General features: G+C 45.8%; 1 protein-coding gene across 36 annotated transcripts in view; it reads left to right on the top strand.

Moving 5' to 3' along the window:
* Positions 1–25,064, top strand: part of LOC130516770 (formin-binding protein 1) — a 36,009-nt gene that overhangs the window by 1,832 nt on the left and 9,113 nt on the right. For 9 of the 36 annotated variants that reach the window (XM_057017987.1, XM_057017986.1, XM_057017981.1 and 6 more), the window contains exons 1-11: positions 4,189–4,405; positions 8,354–8,469; positions 11,469–11,525; positions 11,689–11,836; positions 15,526–15,588; positions 17,124–17,228; positions 18,911–18,925; positions 20,171–20,299; positions 20,600–20,746; positions 22,165–22,356; positions 23,729–23,917. In XM_057017987.1, the coding sequence (XP_056873967.1) occupies positions 4,256–4,405; positions 8,354–8,469; positions 11,469–11,525; positions 11,689–11,836; positions 15,526–15,588; positions 17,124–17,228; positions 18,911–18,925; positions 20,171–20,299; positions 20,600–20,746; positions 22,165–22,356; positions 23,729–23,917 (1,311 nt within the window). In that variant the 5' untranslated portion in view covers positions 4,189–4,255. Of the gene's footprint in view, positions 1–4,188; positions 4,406–7,155; positions 7,377–7,848; positions 8,008–8,353; positions 8,470–11,468; positions 11,526–11,688; positions 11,837–15,525; positions 15,589–17,123; positions 17,229–18,910; positions 18,926–20,170; positions 20,300–20,599; positions 20,747–22,164; positions 22,357–23,728; positions 23,918–25,064 lie in introns of those variants that run through there. The other 27 variants (XM_057017991.1, XM_057017989.1, XM_057017990.1 and 24 more) reach the window with 13 other exon arrangements.

The following is a 25,064-nucleotide window of genomic DNA, read 5'->3' as shown; positions in this document are numbered from 1 at the left end:
CTGTGGTTCTCCATCTGTGCATATTTTTTACTAGAAAAGTCAATATTGTTCGATAGCGTCCCCCCCCCCCCCCCCCCCCCCCCCCTTTGCTACCAAAGAGGTCTGGAGATAGTTAAATCGCAGACGTGTTTTCCTTTTGAGGAAGAGGCACTCCCCCGAATTCCCGGCTAATTTACCTAGTCCAAAGTTCACAGGGGAAGAATACAAAGTCCCCCACATTCTTTATATTTCCCCGGTGATTCAGACTACTTGATCCAGATCGGCCCAGGTAGAGATGACACACGAGCACGGCCCGCGGTGATGCCTCATCATCGCAGACGCGCTTTCATAAGTCTGGAAAGCATTTGATCGTTTTTTCTGGTGGGGGGGGGGCATTTGCAGTGAATAATGTATTACAACCAGATGCTCAGGTTTCTCCCTTTGCCTTCTGAATACAGTCCAGACACTTGTTGTTTCAACCTCAGCCCCTGCAACATGGCTGTTGCCAACCGAGATTGTGTTTGCCTTATTTCTTCCTTTTGCAGCCCCAAAATTCAAGCAGACGGAAACACAAGTGCCGTAACCATGGCAGCAACCGCACGTTTGTGTGCAGCAACTGCAGGATGTTTCACACTTCTTTTTTTTTAACGCCGTACATGACAGCGATGAATGGAGATTAGCAAGTTTTAATCATTGACTGATCGGGAGGCTGTGCCATGTGTGTCACATCTTATCCGGCTCATTTTTATCTGCTCTGGCTGTAAGAAAGCAAACTAGAAAAGACTTAATGGGGAAAAAAGTTCAAGCTTGTTGAGGTTTGAATTGTGACCAGGTTGTGGCTGGAGTGGTCAATGTTTAGGCTGTGTGATGTTTCATCAATAGATGGCCTCTAAAATATCGAATAGCAATAGTGCAACATCATAGTTGGTGATTCTTTTCATCGCCATCTGCTTAAGAGTCTCCGGGAATGTCTGGGAAATTTGGACCATTCTAGCCCGCCTTGGTCCCATCATGGTCCAAGACAGCAGCACCAGATACCACTAATCAGAGGTTTTTAATTGAGATTCCTACTTTAAATGCATTTAAATGTTGTTTTGGTTGTGTTGACATAATGGGGAAAATATCACAGGTTATTTGGAATTTTACGCTCTGTGTGTGGCGACATCAGCTTTCCCTCATCTGCAAACATCCAGGGTGTCAATTTTCAAAACTGACATGATATATTTAGTCAGATTTTTAGTAGATTTTTAGCTACAACCCTGAATTTAGGAACTTCAAAATGCACTTTTAGTAAGAGAAAGGTTCATTTTAAAGTTAGTTTCTAAATTCTTCTGGAGGTTTTTGCAGAACGGACCAGCAGTCTGAGCGAGCATCTCTGGTTAAAAAGGCTGATTTTCTTTGGTGAATAAGTTGACTTTGTTAAAGTGTTTCAACTGTAGGAATGCATTCAAACGGCAACATCATACCAAAGAAAGAAGACTAATGTGCTGAAACTTGATTTTTTTTTTCCAGCAGAAAAAGGGTAAAACCAATGAAAATACTCACAATGAAGTATTAGATTTTTTCAGTTTTTTACTGCTGGTTTCCAGTGCTGTGAATAGGCTAGTTTGGAATAGTGAAATGAAAGCCATGTCTGAATGTGAAATAACTGCACCTTCCCAGTATGCTGCACCTCTCGAATTTCACTTCTCTGATGTGGCCCATTTTGGGAACTATAAAACAATGGCACAGGTAACTGTCTGGGTTTACTCGGAATCTTTTTTTTTCTCTGGTTTTGATGAGGCGACATGGACAAGGTGGAAACTGCAAACAAAGAACAGCAACTTAAGGTAAATTGACCTTTGCTGTAGTTGTTGTAGGCTGCAAATTAGCTGGTGTGCTACAGGACCTGCAGGACCTTTTGGGACCTGGACTCTACCTTGTGACCTAGTTGAAACTCTAATAAACCCCTCTGACCTAAGAAGGTCAGATCATATCATCTAAAGAGGCTTTTAAAACTTGTTTTCTTTGACATTAAGTGGCGCTCCTGACTCATTCAGAGGGGCACCCTTAATCAACACCTTATGTGCTGGACTTTCAGGGTTTTTTACACACGCATAAGAAAACACTGACGGAGCCCCCCAGGTACAGCCGTCCCAGGTTTGAAAAGTACCTTGCCACTGGGGTGAGATTTCCCCTGCGTTCCTTCGGCCATAGCTCATCCTACCTCACCCCCCCCCTCCCTCCCGGTGTCTGGTCTGGTCCCCCTACCGTTCTGTTGATGATTCAGCATGAAACCTGAGCTGGTTTCTTACCTCCTGTCAGTGTTCTGGTGTCAGAGGTGGTCATGCACTAAAAGTGCCATTAACAACCCCTGGAAACACCAATCAAACAACCACACGCACACATTTTTTTTAATATAATTTTTATGCAAAGTGGTTGGTGTGTCAGTACATGGTGTTCTTGAGATGAGTAACAGAAAGTATCTCTTGTGCTGTCCATCAAAAAATGACTCAGTTCTTCCCGTCAAAATGCAACTGCAACATTTAGTAGTAAATCTCCGCCTCCTCTTATTTCCTAACCTTTCCCTGTGGCAGCTGTAATTGTGCTGCTGCTCGGTCTCAATGACACGGACTCCAGAGCACAGTATTGTAATTGAGGAAACCGTGTTCTCCTTATAGCTGTGATATTGTACGACATAGTGTAGGGCAAGTGTGTTCCGTGTCATATTGAATTCTATTGGACAGAGCAGATAGTGGCTGCACTGTTAGCTGTTTTCCAACAAGGACGTGAATGCAGGACATCTGTATTTATGCCGAGGCCTCTGGGAGAATCGTATACTGTACTGATAGTGATAGCGTTGAAGAAAGAACAGGCATCTAAAAGGATGATTTTTCTGTTGCTTTCTCCATGCTTGTGATCATGTCGTTCAGCTTTTTTATCTGGAGTAAGATGCTAAACAAGGTTAGGGTACGCGATGGTGGCCGAGCAAGGCCAAATGTCAGTGATCGTATCAGGAAATGTTTGGTACGATAAATCACAGGCCTTGCTTCCTTGAGTTGAGTCTCTTTCCAATCACTAAATAGGCGGCCTTCCGTCATGTGTTGTACGATTGTTACGATTCCGATAATGAACAAAGCTGCGATGTCTCAAAAAATTAAAGCGTGTGCAAGATGCTATCTTTCCCCACATTGACTCCCAATTTCAGAAATCATTTAGAGTTTTGCAAGAGGAGGTTCGCAGGTCAAAGTATCGGCCTTTCATGCAGTAAATAAAGGCTAAAGGTCAAACGTGAAGGTACAGCTGGAGAGCTAATAAACCTTCTAACAATTGAGCAGGTTTTGGATTAATTTCTTGTCATCCATCTTGAATAAGATACAGACGAGACATCCAGGTCTGTGATGGGGAAACGGACTTGTTGCACATGTGTAGGACGAGGCTGACAGTTAGGTGTCGTACGTTTGCAACCGTACAGACAAATTTTATCCAGCCTCTCATTTACTGCGATAATGTCCCCCTGCAGACTTAATAATATGCTAGCGTTGTTTTTTGTGCTTGTTATTATTTTCCCCCTCAAACATGTCGGCTGCAGTATAATTAAAGTAAAAATCCAGTTTCTGTGGAAGTGCAGTGACTGAGTGCAGTTATTATCTCTAAATCGTGTCTTTATCATGGAACATGTCATGGTTGTTCCTGAGCTGTAGAGTCAGCCTAACCTGCACAACCTCTGTCCTATCAATGGAGGGTCGAGCAGAGCTGCCATTGCCTGAGAAGCTGGCTCGTTACCCATGAGCCCTTGCTGCATTAAAAAAAACCCAACAAGACACTTACAGAAAATAGTGGAAGGAACAGCACACAGTGAATTCCTCCGAAGTGCAATTGCGTCCTTCTATAGTTGCTTTCTGAAGTTCAAAATATCATTCAGTTCCACAGAACATGTTACGTAAGTGCCAAAGTGTATTAGCCTCTGCAAAGAACAAAAACAGCTCAACAGGAACAATGGCTAATGTGTCTTTACTGGCCCAGCGGGAATTAAGCCAAAGAATGGCAACATGCTATTGGGTGGTTGGGGTAGTTAGACAGAAGGTGTTGTAATCAGATTAAAAACTTCATTTAATCAAGTTCTGTGCCGGTTTTCAACAGTTGCTCCCTCTTATTTCTCATTTTGCATTGCCCGGACTCAGTACTTCTATTACAGTCCTTTTTCCTACACAGTCTAACCTCCATCAGAGCTTCCTGCGTCCCGCTTTACTCCTCTGAGATGGATTAGGATCTTTTTCCTTAGACTCGTTCTTGCATGAAACCTGTAGCCATGCTGCGTAGGAGAAGCGAGTTTTTTCTCTTCCTTGACGACGCTTGTTCTGCAAAGTCGGAAAAAGAAGAGCACCCGTCGAGCCCTTGTGAAGACTACCTCCGGGTGCTGCTCCAGATGAAGATAACCAGCGACGTAAGTGAGCAGGCAGGATTCTCCCAGGTTTGTTCTGCCCCTTCGGGACTCAAGGGTCAACTTCAAGACCCCATTCAAACCCACTTCTGTGACCTTTGCAGGGAGGGAGTTTTCTTTAAGGTATCCTGGAGTGAGAAATCTTTCCAGTTACTATGACTCACGACATAAAGGCAGCAATTTCCTGTTGCTGCAATAAGGGTGGGGATTTCAAACGGTGATCTGGCTGCAAGTGATGCGGCACCCGGAGGAGCGTCTTTTGGAGCGCAGAGGCGTGATACACGTGCACACACACACCGACACACATTCTTAAATTTGAGCCAGGCAGAGGCGTTGTTGCTATAAATACCTACAAATAAGAGCTCTTTACACATAAGGTCACCCACTGCACCCAACAGCTGTTCACGGTTTACACTAAGTTGCTGCTTGAGTCTGCACGCTGGCAAACGGGCGTTTGGGGACTTAATTAATATTTCATAATTAATATTTCACAAAGACAAAGCTCCAGTTATTAATTGGGTTGAATTAAAGTCTAACCCTTAATTAGCATTTAAACAAAAGCAAAAATCTCCTAGAGGATTGCTTTGATGCAATGTTTTAACAATTTTCAGAGCTACCTTCAAGGAATAAATCCTCATCTTGTGTTGGAGGGTAGTGGGGTTAAGACACCCTCTTAATTAGCCCCAAGAGGAAAACAACCACTCTGTTTTTGTGTGTGCATTAGCGTGTATGAAGCTACTGTCCAACTCTGCCGCGACTCCTCTGTGTGGCAGAGGTTACATTGGGCCGTGGGACCTTTGTTCCGCCCCTGTTTTCCCGATACAAAGCTCCATGTGTGCTTGAGGGAGGGCTCGGCATCTCCTCCAAATATTAGCTCTCGCAGCCGAACACCCACTGTTGCGGGATGCAGTGAAGGGCTGAGCTGATCAGCGTAGACAGTCACAGATTTCAGTTGCTCTGCTTTTCTAGGAGCAGCGCTCCTTGCTGCTGTGTCCCCTTAGGGCCACCGTTGGTAGAACAACTGGTCTGTTTGTTAATGATTAATAATGCAAGATTATCACAGTGGACTGAACAGTTCTCTGTGCTTTGTTTCTGTAGTTTCTGGGTTTGTTAGCCAGTCACACATCTACACCAGTCGTTATCTACTGCAGGGAGTTTAAAGCACTTTTAATCCCTTCATCTACCGGTAATCAGATGGGCTGATGCGATCAGTACCCCCATTGCTTTGCCTGATGGGCCAGCACTTTGTTATTCTCAACTGGAAATGATCAGAAGTTTCACCCGGGCTAAATTTTGTCATAAATAAAAGAAAATGTTCGTTTGATGGCCTCATACTGGTAATAATGTACCATTCATGGGTTCTTGTGAAATCAGTATTAGCATGGTGTGGCCTTAGCTCTGTTTAACCCCAACAATGGCTCCTTCTTTATGCATTACAAAAAGTTTCTGTTGGCCACTTCTTCTATTGTCTTTTTTCCAGACCAGAACATCTGTCCTCTCACCTCCCCCCAGCCTAGCCTGATGGGCCTTTTCTTTGCCTCAGCAGGTTTTCAGTCAGGGGCCATCCGAGCTAATAGAATGAAACCTGTGACACAATCTAAGTGTGGGGCTCAGTTAGGACAGAGGATCGTTGAAAATTTTGGGAAAAACGGCTCTATTGGTGTTAAGTTTGCATCGTATGCACGCAGGTCGGTTGACTTCAATGTGGGTGAAACAAGTCTGATCTGGAATGGCAGCTAAACAATGTGCATTAGTTCAGATTAACTGGCATTAACCTGGACTTTAATCTCCATCATCTGCCCTCCAGGGTTGAGTGTATAAAGCTGATTCCAAAACAAATACATGTTTCTTTTACTGCACATGGCAAACTACTATCTATATATCTATCTATATCTATATATAGACCTCCTGAGGTCTTCCTTTGTTCTATGCTTGAACCTGTGTTCTATTTCCTGAAAGATAAAAAGAAGAATATTTAGCTGCTGAAACTCTGTATATTTTTCTTTATGTGCTATGACTATTGTGCACACATCCCACTGGGTGGGAATGTGTATTGAAATAATAAGCAGAGTAGGGCTGGGAGTAATGAAAGGATCCCCCACTCCCCTCCCCCCCCCTTTCCCTGGAGCATGTTGTAATGTCAAAGGTCACCAATGACAGATGAAAAGAAGGATTCCGCCGGGTTCCGGCTATTGATTTGATATAAAATCTGCAAATACTACGGATTACTTCCACAATATCGTAGTCTTCAAAAACATTGGCTGGAGAGTGACGCAGTGTCGTCCTGGGTATCTGCCTCACAAACTTCATGACTTATTCATCTGCTCTGATGCGGGTTAGTGGCGAAAAGCTTTGTGAAAGACATCTCCTCCTTCCTGCATTCTGAAAGTATCCTGATTCATCAGAATATCCACATTAAAAATCGAACATGAAACCTCTGATGCCCCAGTAGTGAAGCAGACCCCCTCACAAATGCAATCCCCTATCACGTGATCCCGCCTCCCTGGCCATTTCTACTCCTTTTAAGCCCCCTCCCTCTGTTTTTCTGCTATCTCACTGTCCTCTCCCATCCCATTTATTCCACCTTACGCCTGATGGAGCATTAAGCCGGAGCGCTGTGGGCAGCCTCAGATCGTTAGTGTGCGAGTGTGCCAGCGCTGCGTCCGCTCCTCCTGCACTCGCTGGGATTTTACCTCCTTCCAGAAAATCAGGGATTACACCTCAAAACATTTGCAGGTTCTTTGTTACCGTGGGGGCCTTTGGATATACCGACATTGTTCTTAATCTGCACTCGGTCCACTTCTGGGAAATGGCCCTGTGGTCCTCTCTGACCTAACTTCAGCCATTGTTTTGGCTCAGGGTTGAAAAAAGGGGACTCAGTTGGATGGACATTTTACGGGATTTGGATTTATTGAAGAGAGTCCGCGTTCCAAAGTGGCACAAACTGGATAAGATGGTGCCCCTGCAGAAAAGGGTAATGTGAGCATGTGGAGGAGTGTGTGGTGGAGAGAAGGGGTTTCACTGATGGAGCTACAGTGACGTGTGCTGCTGCATGTTTGTATTTCATCCAAGAACTCTGCTAGCTAAAATCATTAAAATGTCCGTTTTTGGGGCCAATTTGTGAAAAGGTAACGATGGATGGCAGGCAGATGATGCTCATTGAAACCTGTTTAACAATAGCTGCCAGACGCCCACCCCCCCAACTGAAAGTACCCTATTTGTTGTCCTTGAGTGCCTCGGCCGAGGGCCATTTAACCTGTGACGCTGCTTCGAAGGAGCCCGAGACAGCGATTTATTATCACACTTTTGGACCTGTCTTTGTGGCACTTCAGTCAGATGCTCCAAAACACGCTGCAGGTGTCAAGCCCTAACCACTTCCTGTGCTGCGAGAACAATCTCTGTGCAGTCGCTTAGTGCTTTGTTCAGAGCTGAGGTGAGACCTTTCTGGGCTGACAGTCCTCCTGTGCTACACTGGAGGGAGGGTTCTGCTAGGGCGCCAGGGGACCCCAGAAATGGTTGAAGAGAGAATGGGGGCCTGTTGGAGCAACGTTCAGGACACCATTTTAAAATTTGAGGACTTGCGCTTCGATCATAAGGGGATTTTAGTGAGTGATTTGCATGGATGACAGACACTTACCGCATCACAGCTAGCGTTTTATTTCACAAGCAAAGAACAATTTGTGGTCCGCCTGTCAACAGCTGTATGTAGTTACTGACAAATGTGGTTGTTTTTACTATAAACCGGACTTAACCTCTGTGTTATACCATAGTACAAGTGCATCTCGACGGAAGAGTGTCAGGTGCTTTAGAGTTTATACCTGATGAAATGAGGCAAAGCAACAGTGTTGTCATGTGACAGTCTTTTACCTTCATTTTTGGCGGTATAATCGAAAGATCGCCGCCCTCCCAGGTATTCCTGACCTGATCGATCGCTTCTCTTCCATCCTGCAGGATCAGTTTGACAACTTGGAGAAGCATACGCAGTGGGGCATCGAATACTTGGAGAAGTACAACAAATTCGTCAAGGAGCGGTCGGAGATCGAACTCAACTATGCAAAACAAATCAGGTGAGCCCTCGACGTGGCGTGCCGTTGCTTCGGTTCACTGGAGTCCCCCCCCCCCACACCGCAGCGCCGTTTTGACCTCAGTGAAGTGTCCTTAAAAGGTGACATGAAATCTGTAGCAGAACATTAGTAGCAGAGCCTGACCTTTGTCCTCTCACTGGAGGGAAGGCTGAAATTAAAGTCATATATATATCAAATATGCTTGCGTCTGTCTGTCTGTCTGTCTGTCTTTGCTCACTGCCGCCTCAGGCTAAAGGAAGGCAAGTTGTGTGCGTGTGTGGAGGGGAGGAGCCTTTGTTTCTATGGTGACTCATAGGTATCAGCACATCAACCCCACATCTGACCCAGTTTTTTTTCCCCTCCCTTCAGACCACATGTGTTGGCACCCCCCCCCCCCCCCCCCCGTTTCAGCATCGAAACCCTTTATTTTGCAGCCTTTTTTGTTTTTTCGTGAGGGCGGCCACAGAAGCGTAGCGCTGAGAGGATCAATGTCTTAAGTCCTGCTACATCTCTGACAGTAGGATGCAGTGCTCCCCAAATCCTCAGTCTTCATCTTTAAGAATCCTGGCAATATGGCTAATGCTATAAATGCCGACCCCCCTCCCCCCAATTCCAGAGTGAATATCCAATACCAATCCAGTACGCATGTAGCAACACCCAGTAATGGCTGACCTCTTGAGAATTTAAGTCTACTGGAGATAAACAGACTAGCACTCTGTGTTTAATCACATACTTCCAATTTATGTGTTTTCATTTCCTAGGTTAACAGGTTTAATTGTGTCTTACTCATATTTACAATATTTCTATTCTGAGAGGAATGAAAGAAGCCAAAAGTATGCAGAGAATTGTGTGTTTGCTTGGAACATGTTCAGATTATGTTCTACGTCATCCCACATCTGTTTCTTTAAAAAAAAATAAAAAATGGAGGATTGACTCATTTTACCAAATTAGGTCGACTTTTATTGAACTTCGGGCCCCGAATGGTGCAGATTCTTCTAGCTGCTGTGTTTGTATTATACAAAACATTTGCTGTCAGGCTGGGCCAAGCACACACACATGCACACACACACAGATTCATTTGTCAATAAGAGGGCAGAATGAGGAAATGAGGATTTATAGACAGGATAATTTGAGTCATCGGCTCTTTCTCTGTTGTCAGCACACTGCTCATTTGTTGTGGTGCTTCCCTAGCTTACCTCATGGCTAATCGTCCTTTGTAATCAACTTAGCCTGTAAAATCAGGTTTAATCTAACGGGCACGCTCGAGCCTAAATAAATGCAGGGCTGTCGGCTGCAGTAAAGTAATTGAATCTCCTGTTTTGGCTCTTTTTTGTTCGTCTCATATGTTGCCATGTCCTTTTCATTTTTGATGCTTCCTTCCTGAGTAACTGGCTGTTTTTACTAACATGCCACAACACACGCAGCTCAGGTGTTATTGTTTTTTCAATCCATTCCATATGCAGTAACTGCTAGTTTTTAAGTGCACCTTTCACCGGGACGGTTTATTTAAACAGTAGAGTGTAATAATCACACATGGCTGAACAAAGAGCTACTAAACAGGACAAACAGCCAGATGCACTGCAATACATTGAGATGTCAAGGATGATGAGGATTTGATCAGCCAGCCCTTATTGTCTGTGTGTCACTTTCTGCTTTATGTCAAAAGGCTTCCTCTTGTAGTGATGGCTGAAACACAACTGTGCCATTTCCTTCAACACTCCACACTAATCCATGAATAATCCTCTTCCACCTCGCTGGTGTAAACATGCACAATGCTTCCCGTCTAGTCATTACTGTACATGCATTAAAGCCCCCTCCTCCCTCTCCTACCCTAAATTCCCCTCTGGTATAATAATCCATAAAACAGTCGGACTAAAGCTATAGCACAGTTTATCAGTGACTGTGTATCCGTTGACATGTAGCATCGTCCACTAAAACAATAGCCAAATATTTGTCCAGCAATGCCTGTTCTTGCCTTCTTAATGACTGTTGAATGCCCATATACTATTACCCGCACAGACAAATGCCATATGACATAGGAGACACGGCTGTGAGTGAATGAATGTGCTATCGGGAAGCAGGATTATGATTGGAGATGAGGTGAGGTGCAGGGCAGACGTGTAGATCTGCCCAGCAACAGTAAACACACATGGGAGAAGAGGTGGGGGTGGTGGCAGACAAAACTGGATGGCCTACAGACACACTTTACTTTCTTTAAGCATGCAATATTAATCTCATCTGAGGCGTTTCTGTCCCATCATTCCGCTTTTATTCAAATCCTTTGAGGGATTGCCCATTGTAAAAGCCTTGTTCATTTTGAATATATACGCAGTAAAATGTTCCAGTTAGATTTTACCAAAAAAGTGATGTAAAAAATCCAAATCCCTTCTCCACTTTGTCTACCACACACACACACACACACACACACACACACACACACACACACACACACACACACACACACACAGGGGCTTGTTAAATGTATGAAAATCTGTTGTGTCTATCTGGTTCCTACTTGAAAAGAGAGCTCTTTAATTAGTCAGAGGATCCTGAAAGCATAAGTACACAGCGTGCGCCCAAATCCAGAACATGCGTATTATTACGCTCTGCTGACAGAGGAGCCATCAAACGGAGCGTCCACACAGTCGGCTGGCGAGCATGCGGCATCGTTTTAGTGAAGCACATGTGACACGACAGTCAAGCAACCCGGCAGCTACCAAAGCAAGGGCCACTGAAAGGCCTCGCTCATCCTAATAACACTAGTTTTGGACTGCACGAATCTCACAGCAACAAGACGTAACCGGAGTCAAGGCAGGGTCACCGCAGCTGAGGTGAAGCATCCTTTCTGGTAGGGGGATCTGCACTCCTGGGGTAATGATTTATGACCCGAAAAGAGAGGAAAGGGGGCGCAGAGAGCGTTCTGCTGCGCTGGATCGAGCAGTGGAACATGGCGGTGTGTTGTGAGGCTGATATCATGACAACTCTCTGACCTGTTTCCACAGAAATTTATCAAAGAAGTATCAGCCGAAGAAGAATTCAAGAGAAGAGGAAGAAAGCAAGTGAGTGAAGCACCTGTAGGCTAAGCTAATGCAAAAACACTGCGATGAGAGCACTATTGGGGTCGGTGTCCTCATTTTCCAACCTGCCAGGAAACGGCACGATTTCAGAACAAATTGCTTATGTTAGCGATTGTAAATCATTACGTTTGTGCTGTGTCACCAGGTACAGCTTTTGTCGAGCCTTCCTGGCGACGCTGAACGAGCTCAACGACTACGCGGGCCAACATGAGGTCATCGCGGAGAACCTTATGTCTCAGATCATTACGGAGCTGGCTCGGTACACACAAGAGCTCAAGACGGAGAGAAAATCGGTGAGCTATCTTATCAGGTCGGCGCAGCAAACAGCTCCTCTTATCCACAGTTTTTTTTGCTGCTCTTTGTCTTCTGTTGAGATGTGGTCCACATATTTGAGCATTGAAAAAATGATTGTTTCAGACAGGCAAAGAAAATGGCCGTTTTGTGCTTAGCATCCCTCTGCATGCTATTTTTGCGCAAATGAGGTCACTGCCGACTAAAGACAGATACACCCAAAGACTAGCCAGAAGCACCAAACGTGACACATCGAGTCCTTTTTATGGACAAGAGGACCGTCTCTGTATCATTACAGACTCTCCCCTATAAACCAACAAATGCACAAAGTGTTCTCAGTCACTTTCCTCCTCCTGTGATTTAGAGGAGCGAGGATTCACACAGTAGATAAACTGAAGGAGCAGGGAAAAAAGAAAAGCCCCAGCTGGATAAAAAGTGCAGTCTTGTCGTGCACTCTGGTGTTATGGACGTCCAGCTGAGGGAACTGGGGTGGAAAATCAAAAGCAGAGGGCTGCTCAAAGGCAAAGGGACCTTTTTTAGGGACATTTTTCATGTGAAGAATCGGTGACCTGTTGATCTGTGGCCCCGCACAGAAAATGTGGGACTTCAGTCTATTTCAGAAGCAGTCTGGACTCCATATTCAGTCCTTCAGAGGTCCACAGGGTGCAAAGCACCAATTCACATCATCCCTTCTTCATTTTTCCTGCTCATCTTTGCAGCCGATACCAGGAACAGCAGTCATGTGTCTCTCGGTATAAAGAACAGTGTCTCTTCAGTCTGGGAGTTTCCCTTTTAAATATGCCCCTGTCCTCATAACAGAGGGCCGTTTCATTTGAATATATGTGGAACAAATAGTCTCTCTGTTGTGTAAAGCTCACGTACACCCGCCGCTACATAAACGAGTGCTGAAATGTGCAGGATGAGCGCAAACAGGCCCGCGCTAAATTGAAAGGACATCACAAATTTACTATGCCATTTAGCACCTTTCCTTTTCATTTGTGGCCTCACAGCCGTCTGTGAAGGAAATATAATTCTCGGAAATGCGGTAAAACATTAATACCTTATTACCGCTCAGCTTCAGATGTTTTTTCCCCCCGTTTGCTGCTGAATTTAAATTCAGTTCAGCTAAGTTCAGGAGCGGCGTCCCTGCTTTTAGCGGCTGCCTGGCAGACAGGGATTACAGGATCGTCCTGATCCTCCTTTAACTCAAACTACTAAACAGAACGTGGAAAACGAAACCTAATAAGAGTACTGTGACAGTGCCCGTGCATGGCCTGCTAGTGTTATTACATTGTTATAGAGAAGACAGGGTTAATAAGGGTTGGAGAACATAAGCCTTAGTGGACTGAGAAAGTGCTGAGATGTGTTTAGTCAGCGTGGTGCTCTCTTTATACCTCGCATAAAGATCTTTATTAGCAGCATATTAACAACACGTTCTGATGCGTCTGTAAATTGACACGATACTGAAAGAATCAGCTTTAAATTTCCCTCTTAAGACTCTAGATCTTATTCAGCTAATGAGGCAGTTAAAAAGGTGTTTCAGTGGAGTGGGACAATATCACAATCTGACTGGAGCTTCTGGGAGTCCAAGGCTCCAGCCTGACATGTCTGGACCTTATGATCATCATGTGTTTGCGTTGACAAGGGTTCAGGATGACAAGTCACATCAATGAATGAGCAACACCAGCCTTTTGTGTGCGCCCAGCACACAAGCGCCTCTCTGCACATATATGTACAGTATGTGTGCATATGCTAGCAGGCTTGTATTTCTTGACTTGGTTTCTTTACCTCTGGCCCAATTTGTTCCCGTTTCCTCACATGCCTCGCTCCCGTTTCATGTGCAATAGCACCTGTAGGGAGTCGGGCACTTACATAAGAACTGGGACAAGGATGATGAAGTCATAGCACAGATAGCTATCCCTGCTTTGCGTTATTAAGCAAATAATAAACCGGCCTCTGCACTCATGGATGCTAATCACGTTCTAAATCCTTCTTTTATGAGTTCAAATATTTAGGGAGTTAAACCTAGTCTGGGTCGAGATTCTCCAGGTCTCTCGCGGCGGCTTTCACCCTCCCAAGCCACTGAGAGCGGAAGCTCCAGGTCACGTTCCCGCCATCCCACACAGTTCCTGAGAAGAGCGCTTGTGAGGGAGCCCGGGCGTCAGACCCAGTTTATTGCCGCAGTCTTTCAAATGACACACTGCAGCATCTGCCCGAGTTCCTGCAGCACTCACACACACACACACCACACACACACACACACACATGCGCTGCAGATGCACATTTGTCATAAACAATGATGAAGCTCCTTTTGTCACATTTGAAGGGGGATGAAGTGGTTCCACCGGAGCTGTTAGGGAAAGTCTGTCATTGTCAAACTATTTTTTTTTTTTTTTCACAATGGAAAATCTGTTGATGCTGAAAGGCTGGTGATTCTTTTTTTCCGATATGTTGTTATGGAGACAAATATTTGGCTGAAAGCAATTTCCACAGAAAAGTGAAGTCACACACGTTGGGGAAGGACTTTATGCTCATATCACTCAGTAAGGTATTTTCACCACTGCAAAAAGGTTCTCATCCAGAAAAAAAAGAACGCGAAGGTCAGCCAGCAGGATTCCTGCTAGAGGCTGGTGGATCATGTCCTGTTATCTGTCAGAACTGTGATGCTCACCTGAAGCACCTGCGCACTTCCTTACTCTGCTTCCCCCAGACTGTTGGAGAAATGGGAAGTGCAACTTTATGAGGTAAACCAGGGCGCGTTTTCACTAACTACTACTCTTTTACACGTTGCTCACATCCTGCAGCATTTGTGCGTTTGAGCTACAACAGAATACTGATCAGTGAGTGAATTCACTCCACGCCAGACAGCGTTCTCACTCTTTATAACCGTTGTGTCTGCTCTTAAATGGCGGCATCAGTATTCCGTTCAGCAGGTGACCCAGGCTTCTCCGTTACCAAGGGATACCACATCGGGAATCAAGTCCCTCTTGAATCATTCTGGCTTCTCCGGCAGTGAAATGAGGCCAGAGAGACAAGAGGACTTTCAAAATAAAATCTGGAAATAGTTTTCAGAATTCGCACTTTTGGTTGGGTGAGCTGATCATCACAGCACTTTACCGTCTATGTGGTGTGTGGTTAAACCAGCAGGTGACAAGCTTGGCCGCACAAATACTCTGCAGAACCACCCACCCCCTACAGATTACAGTATCAGGCCACTGTAGGCTGCCTTGAACTGATGGTATGTCCACCATGAGCTCTATTGTTCTCAGGTTGCTTTTGTCTCCTATAACAGCTGCTGCTGCCTCTAGCTTTGTCCAGTTAGGGCCCATTTGGACGCCTTAAGGCATTTTAATGAGCCTTTTGAGGATTTTTCTGGTTCCGGCACCTTCTCTTGAGTGGTGTAAACGCAGCGTCGGTGCTCCAGCGTTGAACTGCTGGGCTGATCTGGTTGATCATTAATCATAGACTGGATATGTGTTTTCCAGTTTCCACTGATGTCAGAATTAAGCCTTTGGACTAAATTTCCTCTCCTGTCATATTTCTGTTATACTTAATGGTTTTCACAGGTTTAATATTATGACTGTCTCTCATTTCAACTTATTATCAAGTCAAGGTCCGTTTCTCCTGCTTTTAAATCCTTTAAGCACGACTGGTTCTAATGTTCTGCTCCCTCCCCCATCTCTCATGACAGCACTTCCACGATGGACGGAAGGCACAGCAGCACATTGAAAGCTCATGGAAACAGCTGGAATCGGTAAGTGACCTCATTAATCACGCCGGGCCTGTTCCCCGTTGACGAGAAGCAGTCCCCATTGGACAGTTGTTAATGCCCGAACCCAAAAGACTTATTCTTAGTATTGGTATTTATAGATCGGGAAATTAGATTAGTTTCTTAAGCATTACTGGTTATAGGGGCATAAAATTAACATGAATTAATTCTGACATCATTAAAAAAGGTTGAAAACAGTTTAAAGGCCCAAATAGAATTTCCAATGCTTTATTTAGAATGGAAAGGTCATCTTTAACACTCCTGTTTAAAAATAATGAAAAGGTTTTGAATGCTGCTGTTCTACAAACTTTCACCCGGGGTTCCGCTTCCCCTGGTGAAAGCGTTTCTGCCCGGAAGGACACAAAACCCGGCTTGAATCCAGCCCTGAGGATTGGAGTGGCCCAACCCTGTGGCTAAGCCACCAAATAACAGAAACGGATCCTTCCAACTTCCTGTTTTATAATAGCACAGCAGCTACTGCTTTTAATTAACGCGGCTAGGACAGAGAAGTAAAAATAAAAGCTTTCACTGAAACCATGCGCCGCAAAGGATGATGCAAGAACCAGAAGCAGCGGCCAGGATCTTCAGCTCCAACGCCACATGATGCTGAAGCACATGCTGCGTGAGGAGCCTTGTGACTACCAAATACATCGTCGAGAAAAACAAGGCTGCGCATTCCAGCAGGGACGAATAAGTGAGACAAGGCTTTGAATCAAAAAAAGGAAAAAACAAAGTCGTGCAATGATTGCTAGCTTTGTCTCTCACCGGAAACTTTGAGCAATCATTACTCAGAACAGAGACAAGCACTAGGAAAAGCACCGGCGTTTGCAAATAACATACAAAACTTACATCAGGATCTTGTAATGTATTCATTCTGTTGAGTAGCAGGCTGATAATGTTAAGAATGTTTTAGAATCCGAGGAATCTTTTTAAAGCTGAATCAAAACGAGCAGAGAGAAGGTCGGGAAAGAGTTCAGGTACGCCGCTGTGCTATCAGAGGTGCTACCAAGATAAGGGCAGATCTCTGATTTCGTAAAGCAGCAGAGAAAATGCAGAGAATACCACTTCTTATCTCTGCCTGGCCCCTTTGACGGAGGGGGAGAGCATGAGAGGGAGGCATAGCAGGCCTGTCCTCCTCAAGCTCGCGTCTGCATTCAATGATTCCATTGTGCGCGAGGCTGATATTTACAGTTCAGAGTGCACGCCGGCCCCACAAACGCCGATTGTTTCCTCGGAGTGGTCGAAAAAAGGCTCAGATGAATGGTTGTTTTTCCGTACACAAACGGCCACTATGAACGTTTATTTAATCTGCAGCCTGCAGACTTTGACAGGACGCCGATTTGCTCCGTCAGTAACAAGCTGACCCCTGTGGGACACAATGGGCCGCCTGAGACGTTGGTGACGCGTGCCGGCGACGTATGACGTTAACCACTGTACTTATTTAAAGGTCACAGTTAAAGGTGTATTTCCTAGTTCAGTAAAAACGGTTTTGTTTTATCTGATTTTCTCCTTTTTTTTAGTGCAAAAGAAAGTTCGAGAGGGAGTGTAAAGAGGCCGAACGAGCGAACCAGCACTTTGAGAGGATGGACGCTGATATTAACGTGACGAAAGCAGACGTGGAAAAGGTGGGTTTTCCATCTCTGTCCCGTGCACCGGACACAACCCAGCCATGCCCGCGCTATATTTAGCCTCTTCGCCTGGCCTTCATCAATCGCCAATTTCCTTCTAATGTCGTGACATTAGATCTTGAGCAGGAGAGCGCTCCATGCCAGCGACTGTTCGCAAAAGCTGGCATAGTGTCGCCGACGCGGTTGGTCTGCTGCTAAACAGAGCAGAGCGCAGCGCCCCCATTTTCACTGCAGAGCCGCCAGATCATGCTTAACTGTGCTGAGCCCGGCAACGGTGACTCTTCATTAACGTGCATTTTTGTGGTTTACATTCATGACAACTGTCCTTTTACCCGAATCATGGTTCATCTCTGTGATTATGTTGTTTTAATATGTAACAATCAGCTGACCTACTGGACTTGTAGATTGAGCCTCCCGGGGCTGCAGCTGACATCATTTCCTGTTGTCAGAAAGAATCAAAAAAACCTTCAAGATCTGGGCCTTAACCCCCCCTCAACGCCACACACACACACACACACACACACACACACTGCTCCCCTGCCTGCAAGGCATCACGCGTCAGCAGCGTATGTTTTTTTGCCGCTCGATCAGCTGTGGGAGCAAAGATTAGGCTTGGATTTGACACAGTTGGGACCCGATTATTATGCAAATATAGGCTGGAATAAAGAGCCTTTTCTTTGCACTGTGGACACAGAGTCGAAGGGCAGCAAAAGGCTTATAAGCTAACGCTGAACTCAGCTGGAAAGAGCGGGAACAGCAACTCAAGACGCCAGTCACGAAACAAGAGTGTCGCTGTGCCCGATAACACTAATTTCATTTACTGAGGCATGAAAGACTCACACAGAATGCTGTTGTTATCCTGCTGGTGTGATGTAGCATTGCTCTCTGTACAGTATGATGCAGCCAACAGCTCCACAGCTAAACCTCCAATTGTTTTCCTTCATCTTTCCCTATTTCTTCCTCTTTTGTTGTGTTTTTGCAGCATGCCTCAAGTAAGAAAAGGTTTTTTTGTCTTGCGCTGCCTTTATGAAATATACCCACTTTTCCAAGATCACATCATCACTTCCAGCACATCTGTATTTATCAGTTTCCCCTGTTTTTATTTGTGTTCTATTTCACGTCAAGTCTGTGGTATCGATCCTTTTAGCTCTAGAATTTTAGAGCTTTAGGAAGCATTGAAATGGAAGTGTGTCTGTTAATGTATCAACTCAGATATGAGCCATCACCGTTAGCTGTCAGTAGCAGTAAATGAAACCTGCCGCGCGCCATCTGATCGGGACGCTTTGCATTTGGTTGAGTTTCCCTCTGTAATGTTAAAAGGCTGCTTTTTATTGAGCTGAGGTTTCCTCTGCAGCTGCAGCAAGCCTCCAGTTTCCTCCACTCTTGGCAGACAAATCCAATTCTGAGGGCTGCCGTTGCAGCTGCGGTACCCGCGGCACTCAGTGCAGTCGTTTAAATGATCGTACAGATGTCAGAAGCATGACTAAGTCCTCTTCATCACTTCCTCTACAAATGGCAGTTGATCAGAGAGTGTATTTATGAGTGCGGCGGCTACCCTGTTGACTCACCTCGCGCTCCAGGAAGTGCATCTATGGCGACTTCCTGTTTAGCTGGAAACAGCTAACAGTCTTTTTTTTCTGTGTGTGTTTGTATATTTATTCTTGCGCCATGCCTTGAAGCGAAGTTCCCTTAAGGTAGGTCCAGAGGACCAGGTTGTATCTGTTGGACCGCACTGTCTCGACTTGTGTCTCCATCAACGTACATACAGGAGACACACTCACACACAGTCCCACGAGGCTCCCGTCACACGCCCTGTCCTGTCTGACTGTGATCTGCTCTCTGTACGGTGGCTTGTCCGGCTGTCTTCTGCCAACTCTAGATAGAGACAGATGCAGCGAGGCGTGCGTAACAGACAAAATTGATAATTACCCCACAACGGCAACAGGAAGTGATGTGGCTGCAAGCACCGCCCCTTTTTTCTGGTCATTGCAACAAGCGATTTCGTAATCCAGCACACTTTGCATGCACCTGCATCATCATAGCACTAAAACACGGCCATCGGTGCACGTCTTCTGATAGAATAACCAGATGGGGTTTCTATGTGGGATTCTGCCCTTCCTGGATTTTACATCACCTTTTTTAATCAGGCTGTGAGGATCATTTTCCACATTCCTTCCTGCGCTGGAAAAGATGTGTCTCCGTATCTGGAGAGTTTCTCCCCTTTTCCCGGAGCTTGTCACCTGTAACCCACGTGTGTCTGAAAGACTTAACTTTACCCCCAAAGTGGTGAAAAACAGATGTGACACTGTTAAATGTTCCTCCACCACCACGGCCACGGGATCAAGTCCCCATGTTGTCGCTTCTCACCCCAGATAAACGAATAAAACATTATTTTTGTGTGACGCAACCCGGTGGAAAGAGTCCTCAGCTAGACACATACGCGCACACACGCCCTATGCTGCCGGGCTGAGATAATCTCATCTCCATCTGCTTGTCTTGGATCCGTAATAGGCTGCTCCTGCTGTGTCTGTGGCCGTCTGCTTTAACTCTCTGAGACTAAACCTTCAGAAAACGCTCGGCATTATGGACGGCGAGGACAGACCAGGCTGGACGGGCAGTCTAAGGCAGTCGGCACAGGCTGCCGCACGTCTTTTTATGTGTCTGTTCTGGCCTACTTCCAGTGAAAGCTGTACCCCGAAGGCTGTGGCCGGTGCCTGACGTGGTGCTGCACCTGTGACTGCGCGTCTGCACACGCTCTGCGTTTACGTGTCTACATGTGCACGCATGCACGCACAAATGTGTCAACACGTATGTTTTTATGCCGTGGCCCACCGACTCTGTGTGCGTGAAACCCCTTTTAATGTATCTGTGTAAACCAGCGGGGCCAAGATGTGTTTGTGATCCCTGTTTACGTTGTGTTTCTTTCTCTCCGTCCTCAGGCCCGACAGCAGGCTCAAATGAGGCAGCAGATGGCTACGGACAGTAAAAACGATTACTCCTCCTACCTTCAAAAGTTCAACCAGGAGCAGAATGAACATTACTTCACAATTATCCCCAATATATTCCAGGTAAATAAACCATCAGCCCACTTTGTTTTCCTGTCTCTGCTGCACAGATTTGTTGAGGCTCCTGCTACTACTTTTATATACTTCATATCTGCCATTTGTAATAATTAATGGTGCGTTCAAGCGCAGTCAGCGGTAAATGAATTTGGTGCGCTCCACTGCCGCTTCAACTCCACTGCCGAGTCAATTCCAATAAAAACAAATTCTTGCGTGCAGGACGCACTAAATTAGCCACGGTTGAATGCTTGCCGTTCAGCTTCTGATGTTTAGCCTATGTAATATGTGCGATCTTTCTCACTCTAGAAACTCCAAGACATGGAGGAGAAAAGAATCGAGAAGCTCGGAGTGTGTATGAAGACGTTTGCAGAGGTCAACCGTCAAGTCCTGCCCATCGTGGGGAAGTGCCTAGACGGCATGACCAAAGCCGCGGGGTCCATCGAACCCAAGACTGTGAGTCTACCTAAGGAGATATACGCAGACACAAGCACAACCACATGTCGTCATATGGGGGTTTTATTCACTCAACCTGACTGTCACGGTCCATGCACCGCCGCTCAGGATTAGCAAGTGCACCAGTTTCTTTTCTTTTCCTTTGGGGGCTTTTGCCACCTTAAATAACCTACCTGAAAAAGTGGCAGTATGAGTAAGAGGTGTTGAGAGAACAGCACCAACAAAAGGACCAAATATACAGTGACCTTAAACACACGCTGCCGTTCCCATTTTAAAATACTCCTATGGGTTTTTGTTCCCTAAAAATAGACCTGGGACCCCCCCTCACTCGTTAATGGCAAATCGCTTCCATATGAATTCACGAGAGGCTCATTGACATAATAAAGTCAACATCCTGATTTTCAGCCACAGACAATGCTGGCGATTTGGGAAACATTGGGAGGGAGTGTCCTGCTGCTGTGATATGCACACTTAGTTTAGAGTGGTATTCACTGTCCTGCGTGGCTGCTCTCCATTTCATTAGGTTAAGAGGCTTGAAGAATGATTCAGTTGCTGTCTTTCTGCTGTTTGTGAATAAATTCATGCCATATTCTGTAAAAATAAGGCTACCTTCAGTAGCCTAGTTAGCCTGTTTTCATGCATTAATGCGGGTTTTACACTGTTATGTGGATAAAATGCGATGATTGTACCACAACAAAAGTCATGTTCTGAGAAGATTGGCCTTGTAGTGCTTCTGAGAAAGAGCTTCATTTCCTCCAATGAGGAAGCCGTTATTATATTCGAATACTCTGCATGAGTTGCATTCAAGGAGGGATCTTCATGTTGGCCTCGAAAACCCATCCCTGTATTTGCTGATATAAATTGTACGTATGTGCGTGTGTGTGTGTGTGTGTGTGGTGTGTGTGTGTGTGTATGAGAGCGTGTCTGTGTGTTTGTGGGGGGCCCAGCTCCAGGGAGATGACACTGAGTCAGGGCACGCATATAGTGTGTAGGGTACACAACAGCAGCTCCTTGACCCCTGACCTTAACTGTAACCTTATCAGTGTCAGATAGGCTCATGCACGCTGCACATGATGAATGTGCTCTTTCCTGCCCCTGGTATCCTGGCTCTGTCCCCGACCTCCATGTGTTTGTCATAACTCCAGCCTGACACATTTAGGTCTTTTTCTCTTTGTTCTGGGGCCCAAAGACGAGTGTCTCCCTCTCTCTTTTCATGAGTCACACAGACAAAAACCTACGATAAACAAGAAAGTCTCCCGGGACTATTGTGTTCAATCTTATCTGCAGACTTGCTGATTAGCTGGACAAGCTAAGCAAACACAGATTTGACTTTTAGCCATTGTTTCATCTTCTTGTTTGATATTTGATAAAATATAAAAAGCCAAACTGTTTTATTGACATGACTTTCCACGTACCAGGACTCAAAACAGGTCGTGGAGTCCTATAAATCCGGGTTCGAGCCTCCGGGGGATGTGGAGTTCGAAGACTATGGCCAGGCGATGAAGAGGACGGTGTCCGAAACCAGCCTGTCCAACTCCAAGGAGGGCAAGGAGAAGTCAGCCAGCAAGAGCAAGGGCAAACTGTGGCCTTTCATTAAGAACAAGAACAAGGTAACGCATGAATACATACTCAACACCCAGCTCCATTTACACAGGCTGCTTTAGTTTACTGAATCGTAACCTGTTGGGAGGTGGAGGGCCTTTGATATGATATCATCTAAGACTCTTATCAGTGATTATGTGTTTAATGTTCTTCCATATTTGTTGTTTGATTTGAAAACTTATTTTAAGCTCAACCAGTTCGTTGCTATTTGCCACTTTTTGTTGTTATTATTCGCCACCCGTTCTCCCCCCTCCCCCACCTGTTCCACGACCCTCATGGGAACCGGAGCCGCTCTTCAGTAACACGGACTAATACACTCCTAGCTTCACCTTTGGGATGGATAAGCTGGTACACTCACATTAACTTGATTTGAAAATAACAGCCTTGGTCTCACCGCTGAGCGGTGATCGGCCGCAAGTCGCATCCATTGATTTCACTCACCTGGGACGCTGATTGACTGGGACGGTGGTGGGTTTAATTTTGGACTGGAGGTTGTGAGCGTGAGCGTGCGTGTGCGTGTGCGTGCGTGCATGTGTCAGCCAGAGACAGAGAGGCTGGAATGAAGCACCAGTAGATAAGAAGTCTCAGCAGCACAGTCAGGAAAAATGGGTGCAAAATACCCAGAATTCTTCAGCTTATGTGATGCATTTAAAAGAAAGTGAATGAGGTCATGCAGAGGAGTGTTGGCATGCATGAAAGCATAACAGACATTGTTGTAATAAAGGCTTTATTACCTGGCAGCCCCCGGGTTTATCCATCACTGTGCTCACCCTGCGTGCTGGTACAGCTCCCCGCTGCTTCTCTTCCTCCTCAACTACTGGTTGTTGAATAACGCAGGCCGATCTGTCAGGAACAGCCAATCAGACCTCAGGTTGGGCCGCCGCGGCGCGTCTCTGCTTAGCTGGGACGCGGTGGCGTCAGAAAGCAGGGAGGTGTAGCAGAAGGTAGATTCTGCAGTCAGACGTCTGCATGCGCTCCCACTAAACCCCTCTGCTGCTGCGGCCGCTCGCTTTAACCTCACGCGCTTCCTTCTCAGTCCGGGATTTTCTTCTTTTTAACTCTGTTCGTATGTTGTTTTGTTTTTTTTTAATGTTTAACTTATTGGGGTGTTTTTTTACGTAACAACTGCTGAACCAGATTTGACATTCCTTCGGTTGTCTTTTGTGTTTTTTTCCCCGTTTTTTTTTTGCTTGTTTTTTTTTTGTCCTGTGTGTTTATTCTTTTTTAATATTTGTCGGGAGTCTTATTTATTTCGTTTTGTGTTCCCTTTTTCCTCCTTCCTCTTTACTCGTTGAATTCTCGCCCCAAATCTTCCATGTTTTTCCTCCTCCTCCTCCTCCTCCTCCTCCTCCCCTCCGCCACGGCTCTCTCTCTTGGTAGCTTATGTCCCTGTTAACATCCCCCCACCAGCCCCCACCTGCCCCCCCAGCCTCATCCCTGCCCTCACCCTCTGCTGTTCCCAACGACCCCCAGTCTCCCAAGCAGCACAAGGAGCCCCTGTCAAACCGCCTCAACGACTTCATGGCCTCCAAACCCAAAATGCACTGCCTCCGGAGCCTGAGGCGAGGGGTAAGTGTGTGTGACGTGTCTGCCGAGCTTCATGCATGTGTGTGCGGTTGTCTCTTCACCTGTACCTGAGCTGAGTCCCTGGATACACTGTATGGGTGAAGCGACAGGAAGCGGATCAGGTGTAACAGTCCTGTCTGGAATTACCAGATGAGAAGGCAGAAAATGTAGATTTTTGATTTTAAAAGTTTTTCTTTAAAAAAAAAAAATGAGGCCATCAAAAGTTCCTGGTGGGACTGTTAACCTTTGAACCTATTTTTCCATTATATAAATATATGAATGATATCAGTGTAGTGCGGAAGCTTCACTCATACAGTGCTCAGGCTTTAGCATGCTAATGTAGTGCACCATCGTAAATCCACGCTATCTCCTCGACTCACCAGTCTTTCCATCTTGTCTCTCCATTCATCACACTGTCCCCCCCTTAAAGAACATCTGCAGTGCTTGAAAAGTTCCTGCAGCAGCATGGAGACTGCACTCCGTCCCTGCGCATTTGTCTGCCGGCTGTGCTGGAGGCAGACTGTTTTTGTTATTGCACACGATGTCAGGAAAGAACAGAAACTGGTGGGTTCAAACCGAAATGAGGGGTCAAGGGTGCAGCGGCAGGCCGATTGTGTCGCCCGGTGTAGCGTGAGAAGGCCGCTAGGGTAATTTTAGAATCCTGCTGGGAGGGCAGGTTCTGCTTTGTGCCATCATGGAGTTTGTCCTGTGCTGTAATGGAGAAGCTGGGCCGGGTCAGGTCCCATCACGCCTCTTCCTGCACCCCTAAGGTCCCCCCGACCTCGTGGCCGGCCGGTCACTCACGTGTACCTTCCGCTCGGCACAAATAAAGCTCGTTCCGGTGTCGCGTTTTAAAAGGGCAGCATTATTTAGAGGAAAATATTTGTTTGAAGTTATGGTAACGTAGTGTCTCCGAAAGGCCGACAAGAACAGCACGGTGCGAAACAGGGCGCCACCAGCCTGCCGTAGAGGAAATGACTCAAGGTCAGCAGGGGGAAAAAGAGAAGTGTGTTATTTTTTTTGCAGCAGCAGCACACTGATGTACCAGGAAGTGCACGTTTCTGAAAGCGGAAGTGCTGAAACAGCCCCCAGTAGAAGATAAAATCATATCTCTAATATGATAAATAGGTTGTTTTCGAGCGTCCACAGA

Source organism: Takifugu flavidus, chromosome 20, assembly GCF_003711565.1.
Source record: "Takifugu flavidus isolate HTHZ2018 chromosome 20, ASM371156v2, whole genome shotgun sequence".
Taxonomy (NCBI): Eukaryota; Metazoa; Chordata; class Actinopteri; order Tetraodontiformes; family Tetraodontidae; genus Takifugu; species Takifugu flavidus.
This window is presented reverse-complemented; position numbering and strand designations above follow the sequence as displayed.